Genomic DNA, 10,883 nt, shown 5'->3' on the forward strand with positions numbered 1-10,883 from the left:
AGGACGTAATTTTTTTATGTTGCCATATTTACAAATGGAAGCTTTCTATCACGAGCTGTTGTGATTTTAGTTTTACTGAAAATGATAATTAAGTTTAAAAATTCTTCTTTTATTTATGCTATCGTATAAGATATTTTGTAAATTGGCTTTAATGGGACCATTTATTTTGTTTTTATTTTTTTTTAGATAGATACTAATTTTTCTACTTCATCTAACATTTGTAATGTTATTCCATTTAGTTTTTATATACTAAAATTTGTTTTGCCTATTAATACTACAACTAAAATTAAGGGTTTTGCACCCCTCCCTCAAACGTTGCTATTTACTGAATATTTATAATGCTTATTTTATGTAACAAATTATTGTTTAATGAACTAAAGAAATTTATTAATCATATAAGCGTGTTTTTTTTTTCACTTCATAAGGTCAACGTTATGAACACTATTAATTTTTTAATACATTCCCACGATTTTCACTAAGAAAGTTATGCTAAAAACCAGTACAAATCGTTTCAATCGGTTAGAATACCTGAACGAGATAAAACCTTTTTGAAATTTTGTCACGACCCATCCAGATAAATGAAAAATGAGTTGTAACTATTTGTACGACACATTTACAAAATTTAATTTAGTGAAACTATTGCAAATTTGCAAACAAATTAGACGCCAGATATTAAAAATCAGGTGAACAAAAAAATAGTTGCACCAATTTTTAAAATTGTCAAAAATCGCACCCGCTTAAAATGGTGAAACTTTTTTTATCTTATTTTCAGTATTTAACGTTTATATTTCTTTCAAATTCTTTAAGAACTTCACTAATAAACTTTGTAGATTTATCTTGTAAAATTAGTTATCTCCGATTTTACAGTGTGTGAAAAACGCTAGTTCTGGACAGACCAAAATGGTACATAAATTATACAAGGTGCATCAGCAAAATTTTTGTTTAGTAAAGCTATTTTAAGAGTACATAATATTTAACGGTTGTACAAAATGGTAATTATTTCCGTAATTATTAAACTTTTTTTTTTAAAAATCAGAAAACTATTTTGCCTCATTGCTGACTTTGTTACAGCTTTACCAGATCAAATTTTGCAGATGCATCAAACAAATAATTTTATTTACGATTGTTTTGCGTAAAACTAGTTTCTTTAACACTGGAACATTGGCATACTTTTTCTTACGATTAAAGACTTTACTGCTTAGTTAAAAATTATAGTCGAAGATAAATACAGAAAATATTTATTTTTTTAATAATTACATAAAATTTAAAAAACTTTAGACATTTTTATTTAGCTTCACTCTACCAATCTTCCTGGTTCCACCAACATTAAATGCAAATTGACACTACGATGTCATTATCACATAGGAGTATAATCAAGTTGCACATAAAGTTGCCTAACTCCTGCTGCAGCGAATATCATTTGCGTATGTTGAATAACATATCTTGGATCAACATTTTTTGATACTTCTAATTTAATAGCGCCTACATAGAAGTCACTGCATAAAGTCCAAAAATGAGGCTCTTGAACTGAATACACTCCAGCTAAACTTATCACTTTTTGATAACACTGCGGAAGAATATTATCCAAAGAAACAGGCTGTCTTTGCATCAAAATTGATACTGAATCTTTAATTAATGGAAGTACACTAACTATAATTAGTAGTGATATAAACATGGAACAGATTGGATCTGCTATCATCCAGCCAAATGTTTGCATCAAAATTGCAGACACAATAACTCCTACACTTCCTAAGGTGTCAGCTAGTATATGCAAAAATACACCCTTCATTATTTGAGAGTTCGCACCGTTTGAGTCAAATTCAATAGGATGATCATGAGAATGTCCATGTGAGTTATGCAAATGTCCATGAGAATTTGAAACTCCATGAGAGTGTCCATGGGAACTTCCTCCATGAGAATGCCCGTGTTGGAATGCATAAATTCCTATCAAATTCACTAAAAACCCTAATACTGATACCACAAAAAGTCTTTCATGCTTAACCTGAAATAAAATAATTTATTATGAGCAATATTATGTAGTTGAACTTGTTCAAATTTAGACGAATTGGCACCGTTGTTGATAGTGCACCACAGTATATATGCCAATCAGGAAAACCTTTCCCACCATAACCTAACCTTATTGTATAGCACTTTACATATCTTAATCAGGAAATCATCTCTCACCACAACCTAACCTAGTGCATACCACTTAACTCCTGGTGCACTCTCGGAGTCCTCTATGTCACCGAAATTTTTTTCAAGCGGATTTGAAGCGCTAGTTCAGAAAAAATCAAGCTTGCCTACGCTATCCCAACCCAACCTCATTCTCTGTATCTTGGTCACTTGAAATACTCGTTATTTAAATAACTATTACTATATTCAATTCGTCGATTCATTATGCATGAGTGGATATAAACAAAGATTAATATGTTATTTACAACTTGCCGTAGTTTAATTTCTTAATATTTATAGTCCCCGTGATTCAAAAAAAAATTCGGCTCTGTTGAGTTAACAGGCTTACTTTTATTTTATGAAAATTCCTGGATAACATTTACTTTTTTCTAAGATTCTAATTGACGGACCCAGAAAGAGAGTCCCTCTATCTTTCATCTCGTCACTTATCCACTCTATTCTATTATCTCTAGTGAGGAGCTGCGATTGCGACGTTGTCTCAAAATCAAGGCATGACTTAAAGACGGCTTTTTTTAATATGCTATTGGTTACTTAGAGACAACAAGAGTTGCTGGTGTAATAATAATGATGATATTTGTCACAACCAGAACGAAATTAGCATTGCAGTCCGTGAATTTGTACATTTTCAGTAATTTCATATAACCCTTGACTGACAATTACAGTGTTATGATTATATCAGTACTGCCTTTCGTTCTAATGTAAAGAATAATTATACATAATTAAATAATTAAAAAAAAAGCTGCATTATTAAACGTCAAGTCGACCTAACAACGAATTTACAATGTAATTAACTTGCAATTCCATTTACATTTTAAATGTGCTTCCCGAAACGTGCCGTTCAGAGTAGCCCAATGATTGGTTCCGCTATTATGTTTACGTCTAACAATTCTAGAGACAACATGCTATCGACAACGATATCAATAATACTACAACTTTAGGGTACAGATGAACCAATAACGAATGTATATGAATCACAGTTCCTCCATATCGTAATCTAATTTAATCTAATGATTCGACCGAACCCTGTTAATAAAACGTTCAACACATGAAATTGGTAATTAAAAGTTCCAATTAAACGACAACATCCTCGACATCAAAAATAGGGTATTTAGTTAATGTTAATCTTTTAGACGTTTTAATCGTCGGCTAATTTCAAAATGTCCTATCACCAGCTACGTCAGTTGCACAAATTTACTCTTCAAAACCAGCCTACCGTTGAACCATATATAATGTAGAACAATATTATATAAAAAAAATATTCATGAAACCGATACTACTAAAAGATTTTCTTGGGATATTTACATGAGATTTAATATAATAAGACCCAAAGTTATATTTTTTGTTTGTTATAATTCTTTTAATTTTTTTTTAATAATTTCACAGGAATTACTAATGTTTTTTCTAATCATCTATACTCTATTAATATAGACACCAGAGACAAACAAAAATGCAAAAGGTGGTAGCCGATTTAAATGAGACGAAATTGGTATCAAAATCAACAAAAATAGGGAAGAATATCGAACATACGCGTCATGTTTTTTATTGCTAAATAGTTAGGAAATCGACCCTTTTTTTGTTTTTTGCTAATTAATTCGAAAACTATCTCTGCTAAACAAAATTGTTTTATACAAATTAATTTATGAAGGCGTAGAAGGGCCAAATATTTTTTTTTTTGAAATTTCGATTTGAAAGTCGAAATTTCGAATACTTGCAACTCGAAATTTTGAGTGAGTTACCCATCAATATAAGAACCTTAGGCTTTCATGGTCGGAATCCATAGTACCGTAAAAACATAATTCGGACCGAAGTTCCACGGTCTAAATAAACTGTTAGGTCCAGACGTTTCCGTTGGCAACTGTGGTGGGCATCTTCAAAGGCCACGTTGTCAATGCAAGATTACTGTAGATGGCATTTCAGCCCGAAAGATAATTTTACCCATCAATGTTGTGACGATTGTTGTCTGCGATTCAATTGTCTATTAGGTTAGATTAGGTTCAACTATATAGATTCAACTATATAAACAAAAAAATAACAGAACTACATCACTCATATGGTTCGTTACCTACTTGAAAATTATGATCCTAACGCCTAATTGAAATTAAAACTTAGTTGTAATCATATAACAATACAGTAAGTAAAGACAACACAGAGGACCGTGATTGGTCCTAAAACGGCCTAAGGTAGAAGGGTTTTAATCGGTAGGTCTGAGGACTTCTTCCTCGTTCCTCGGGAGTCCGACACAGTCATAACGAGCGGCTAATTGTCTTTTGAAGACTTCCCCTCTTCCACGAAAACAAAAAAAAGACAAAACAAACGAAATAAGTGTTGTATCACCTTTGTCGTTTCTTAAAATTACCTTACGATTAGAATAGATTAGATTGGGACTTAGTTAGGTTACAATTCAATAAGCATCGAGATTTACAAGTTGAAATTTCATCATGTTACAATTAGAAATCTTGACTTTCAAATACGAAATTTCAAAAACAAATTATATTTGGACCTTTATGCCTTTGTATAAAACTAAACATTTTAAAGAAATGTTTTAAAAAACTATTTTTTTATCATGATGCGATAAAAAAACGCAGAAAATTAAAAAGCATTAAAATACTAGTTATGTTTTATTAATACAATGAAAACGGTGTATGTTACATTTATTTGTATGCTTAACAATATGAATCCGGTTCGATCGCAAANATTGACTTAATTTTTGTATAAAATAAACCATGGAAGTACAAAACCTATTACTATACATATACAGTAAAGACTCTATTGGCGTGGTCGATTGCTCTTTTTAGAATCGTACAGATAATTGAAAATCTAGATAATATATATGGGGAGAAAACAAATTTTAGATACATGATGTTATGTTTGGTTTCAAAAGGATGACTAAGAAAGGATAACTTTTAAAAATAATTTAAGCGCGGTAGATAATTTGGATAATCATATATTGAGACCTACATAATCGAGTCTTTGCTGCACTTCATAATTACTAAAACGTTCAAAGTAATTAAACAATTAAATATTAATCTTTGCCGTAACGAATCAGTTTTGAGCAATATTTTTGTGGGATAAATTGCTTATATTTCTGAAAAAATAAATGAAATGTTTTAAAATTTTCTGTTCGCATGATTTTTATTAATCGAGATTGTTAAAAATGTTTTATTTTGGGTAAGCGATTTAACTTAATATACTTCTCTAGGTACGAGAAAGATCTGCGAGATCAGTACCAATGAGCTCCAGTGGAGCACCTCGACATTCCAAAACATCATTATCAGGAGGCACCCCAGAATCACTATCAGATACAGAAGGACCCTCCACAAAAACACCAAGGAAATTTTCGTACAGATCTCCCTATGCCTATACTCCCAGTGGTTCAAGACCAAGTTCTCGTCCAAGTTCCAGATCTGGTAGCAGACCAGGAAGTAAACCGCCTTCCAGGCATGGTTCAAACTTGTCCTTGGATAGCACCGGTAAGATCCCATAACAAATTTATTGTTTTATTACGGCAGTATATCGGCATCCACTAGTATTGCTGCTGCAGGTGGAACGTTCAAAATTGGCCTAGTCGGCAATAAAACTGTGGCATTTACTTACTCCTTTCAACTTACAATTAGTAACTGACTAGAGCGATTACTGACAGAACGCCTACTTCGTCTGTAGTGAGTAAACAGACGTAGAAAACATCGTATAAACATAAAAGAGATGACAGGTTGGAATTGCAGTGAACACTAACAAATAAAAAGGATTAACCTTGTATCAATTAGTGTGTAACGGAAAGAGATGCAGACAAGCAGAATTTGAACATGTTGGTCAGCATCAGACTTTAAAGAAAGTTCAACATTCTCAGGAATTTAGGAATGGAAAGACGCTTGTTTAAAGATATAATTCTAACCAAACCGACCCTGATCTTTTGCCTAAGCAAACTGATGAAGCATTTCCTAACTTAACAAGAGCACAAAACGCAGCAAATAACTACAATCCCAAATGGAAACAGGAAAGAAAATACGTGCATTCTCACAGATAGTTTATTGCGGACTTTGCCAATTTTAATCGCCTCAACTGTAACTGAAATGTTTCAAATGTTTCTATTTATTCAATTAAATCGATGAATACTTATAGGCGTGAAAGGTACATATACCAAATTAATAAGAACGGCTTAAGTTCTTGAAGTACTTTAGGTAGCTGCAAATGTTAGTAGAGTGCGATAATTTGTCATAGCTTGATATTATGTAAAAATGATTTTATGGAGTATTGTCAGTTTGGTTGGTGATTTATCGAGATTGCTTATAGCGTGCTGATAAGATCAAAAAGATTATTCCACGTTAGGTAGTTTCGATAAATTCGATTACGTGCCTTTCAGGTATATAGGCTGCCTGGTCGACTTAGTTCAGTAGATCTATTTATAAAGCCCTCATATAACATTTGAAAGACTTCAGTTAACAGCAAATATCAATAGTTGGCGAAAGATTGCCGTAACTCGTTAGTACCTATACATATAAGAGTACTTATATGGAGCAGATTCGGTTTGACCAGTGGTTTGTCGAGACTGCCTATTGCGTGCTGATGAGATAAAATAAGACAGAAATCGCAATCTGTCTGGTAATTTCAATAAATTACTGACCAAATATTTAATCCGTTGTTTTAAGTTTATAAATTATTTGTAGTATTTAAAAGATCATTAACATTTTTGCGATTTTGTTTAATCCTAGACGATATCACACCTTCTCGAATACCCACAAGAAGAACGCCCTTAAGCGGACGTACATCTTCAACTGCGAAAAAATTAGAACCAAATGGAGGGTTACCTCGACCAAGAACACCAACGGGGCTTACTTCTGTTACATCAACAAGGTAATATATCTATTTACTAAGAAATTGCAATTTATATGTACATGAAATAGTATATGCGTGGTTGCCACGCAAGATAGAAGTGAACCTTCTGAGGCTTATTGGGAATTGACATAAAGGCGTGGCTTAATTACTATGGTTGATTTTAAGTTACAACTTTAAAATGTTGCCTTACAAAAATGTTGAATTTTTAATTGTTTGGATCAGTAGCAGTTATTCAATGTTATAGAAGACATCCAACAATTCTTAAACGTTTAAAGGTTAATTTCTTATTAGTAACAAGAAATAGTAAAAATCGTATCCTCTTATGAAAATTTTATTTTGTTTATTTTGATATTGTATGGTTAATCATTATTCGTGATTATTATGCGCTTCTTATACGGTTTCATCTGCAATCATCAAAGTGGAATAGACAGAGTTCATAGAATTACAAATTTAACGATTACAAAACGTTGTGTCTAAAAATAAACTTTATTTTATTTCTCGCTATTCTTCAATTCTTTTTGAATAAACGCAACCGTATTCTTAACTGTAGGAATACGGTCGAAATGCTGTTGCATCACTGTTATTAATCTGTTAGGTAAGAATTTAATTTTTTATTATCGGTTTGCAAAACACTGCTAGGAAACTATGAAAGAAAAGAAAGTTTTTATTAGAACAGAGCACATATAAATAGTTGCAGGATTAGTACGAACAAATGAACTGACAAACAGTAAGTCGATAATAATTTATTTGTTGCTATTTAACTAAATGCAAATGAAGCTAACGTGTTGAAAGCATACAATGGAACCATATCATAGTTTGAGTTTTAACCACCAGACGTCATGACCAAAGCGATCAGTTCCCAATATACGTCTTATTGCTGAAGGTGGTGATTTTAATCACTTTTTCTCTTTTTGAATGATGTTATCCTTCCCAAATGATGGTACATATTATTATATTTGGAAACATTTATCGATGCACTTACACATATTACTGCTATGACAAAACATGGTAGTAACATTGCAGGTGTTTTTAAATGTTAAGTACCATGACATTGAATCTTCATATTTATAATAAGTTAATATAAAAGTAATGTTTGAAAGGATAAAGTACTAAAGTACAGCAATCTGTTTCTAACTAAATGAAGTAATTACGTATTGAAATAATATATTTAACTTGTAGATTTCAGTCAAAGTAGAAACTAACAAAATGGACAGAATATACGAAATGATTTTACTGTTCAGTATCAGTACCCACTCAGCAAATCGGAATGTTAAAAATACTAGTACCTTAAAAAATATATTTTTAATTTACCATTGTTGTCTATTATCAGTTCACATTTTAATAACGCTTTTTGATCAGATCAATTATATTAATATATAATGTTACAATTGTTACAAATTTAAACTAGATAATTATTTTCACACTGATAAGTATGTTTACACTCTATAAACGTTAACATAAAATTCAGGATGATGATTCATTTAATTTTTAATGTGTAGGTCTCGAATACCGGTTTATGTAGGGTCAGCTGATACTGATTCAGAGCCACCTTCTACTTCAAGCTCATGTTCTATCTCTTTGTCTACTGGGTAATAAGTTTATCTAACGCTTTGCATGCTCGTGTTTATGGAACTCTTAAAATTTTAAGTACTTACAATAATTACTTTTGTTACATAGTACTTACTGCATCATACTATGCTGTTTTTATTTGCACTGCCTGTTATCTTTTTTTATCCGACTTTTAAATATATATATCCAAATTTGTCTCACAACCATTATGCTCCTTATAATTTATTAAAACAGTAGAAATGAAGTGTGTAAAGTTTGATCATTTTTAATAGCATTAGAAGTACCTACTGATTAATAAACAACTATGCGGAATAATTTCATTTCCATTTTTTAACAAAATGTACATTTAACCAGGCTGTCCAAGTCCCGATCCGCTGCAGTGACTAACGCTCCCACATTAAGGACGCCATCTAGGTAATTCTTACTTATAATTGTCTGTATGAAATTAATCGCAAATTTATAACTTTCTATCATTACATTGTTTGCCTTTCATGATTTCTTTTGTGTGTCTTACATTTAGCAACCCATTATGCTATTTTTATGTGGTATTGTTATCAGTATCGCGCCTAATGTCGCTTGTTTTTTATTACAGTTTATTCTTATTTGTTTACATACTATTTGTGTATTGTACATTTATACCTATTAATTTGTTTACTTTTTCATTTTTTACTATTTCAACACATCGTTCTTTATTATTACTTAACGACAAAATAACCACAAAGTTTAAATTACAAACGCTTAGTCGCCACAATGGTGGCCTGTTGAACATATATAACAATCACCAATACAACTTAATCCTAAAAAAAATTTCGATGCTATTATGAAGTAACCAATTCAATGTGAATTTTTTAAGTGTATATTACAATTATGGCTATTAGATACTTTTGTAAATTCTAATTGAATTCCAAACCATAAAAATATTTGCAATTACAAGTAATTTCCGATTATCCAGGCGTTGATGTTAGTAATATTGGTGGACCTACGTTACGCGGGTTTTCACTATCTATAAAATAACATTTTTTCTTAATTTATATTGTTTTTTTTTTAATTTTTAAATTATACCTACAATTAGTATTTTTTGGTACCCTAGGCTTTTATATTATGGTTGTCCTAGGTTTTTGGTTTTATGTTTATCATTTGAAATTTTTATTATTTAATTGCTGATTGATCATAAGGTTACAGTAGGAAAATACAACAGTGACTGTTATTGTTTCCATATCGTTTTTACTTACCGTGAAAACAAACATTAATTGACCGAATCATACAGCGCTTTATATAAATAGAACGAATGCATTTATTTTTAATTGTTTGGCGTCAGTGTCCGACGTTTACTGAAGTCCTAAACCAATGTAAAATTGTATGTAGTCGCTTGTTAAAAGATAATCGTTTAAAATATATGTATTAAATTTAATAATATTTTTAGATTATTGCATACATTTTTCAGATTCCATTTTTAGTAACTTTTTCCAAAACATGTCTTTTCTTAATATAGAGTATTTTATACCGACTTATGTTAACTCCGAGTTACGTGATTTCTTTGTCCACTTTTTTACATAACACGTTATATTCAACTTCGCTATAGTTCCGCCTTACCTGTAAGAACGGGATATTAATATAAGTACATCCGGTTTTACTTTCACATTAATCTTGTTTTTCCAGTAGTATTTCGTTTTGATTTTTAAACATTTAGATATATATATATATATATACTAAAATTTAATTGCAATATGTATATTCTTTTTAACTAATTTTAAAAATAGAAAAGTATCTATTCGCCTATCATTTCTACATTGCGTTTGATTTTTAAAAAAATTGTCGTTTGTCACCGCTTAACCTTTTGCAAAGTCACAATATTCGACATTTATTAATGATAAAAGCATAAACTTTATAATTATCGTTGTGCTTTTGAAATTTAGGACTCGAACGCCATCTGGATCGAATACACCAGTTTCTTCAGGTTCTACAACTGCAACATCAAAACTGCTTAAAAAACCCACCGGAACTTCAGAAACATCTAAGAATACGTCCAGAAAGTCTTCTATAACGAAAGAACCGTTCCGGCTGTAAATTAAGGGTGCAACCTTTCCGTAATTATGACTGACAACAAATTATTTTTTTTTACCTTATTTCAAATGTAAGTTAAATACATTGTATAAAAATGTAGCTAAGTGAAAAATCGTCAGTTCCATTTAGTAACATTTTTATTATAATTTTATTTTTTCACATAATTTATTATCAAAATGATGTACATTAGGATAAACCATATAAAGGACGTAATTTTTTTATGT

At 31.0% G+C, this 10,883-nt stretch overlaps 2 protein-coding genes across 5 annotated transcripts in view; one reads left to right on the forward strand and one right to left on the reverse strand.

The window, feature by feature from the left end:
• Positions 1-1,222: 1,222 nt before the first annotated feature.
• LOC108740578 (zinc transporter 7-B) overlaps positions 1,223-10,883 on the reverse strand; it is a 39,586-nt gene continuing 29,925 nt past the window's right edge. The window contains exon 3 of one of the 2 annotated variants that reach the window (XM_018474939.2): positions 1,223-2,002. In XM_018474939.2, the coding sequence (XP_018330441.1) occupies positions 1,358-2,002 (645 nt within the window). In that variant the 3' untranslated portion in view covers positions 1,223-1,357. Of the gene's footprint in view, positions 2,003-7,050; positions 7,670-10,883 lie in introns of those variants that run through there. The other variant, XM_018474940.2, reaches the window with a different exon arrangement.
• On the forward strand, positions 5,330-10,878 carry LOC108740581 (mediator of RNA polymerase II transcription subunit 1; the record flags this gene model as incomplete). 3 transcript variants are annotated; one of them, XM_025975633.1, is given in 5 exon segments in its annotated part: positions 5,330-5,663; positions 6,903-7,044; positions 8,526-8,615; positions 8,950-9,009; positions 10,512-10,878. In XM_025975633.1, coding segments are annotated over 5 exon segments (684 nt in total). In that variant the 5' UTR covers positions 5,330-5,422.

Source organism: Agrilus planipennis, unplaced genomic scaffold (genome assembly GCF_000699045.2).
Source record: "Agrilus planipennis isolate EAB-ADULT unplaced genomic scaffold, Apla_2.0 scaffold184, whole genome shotgun sequence".
Classification (NCBI taxonomy): domain Eukaryota; kingdom Metazoa; phylum Arthropoda; class Insecta; order Coleoptera; family Buprestidae; genus Agrilus; species Agrilus planipennis.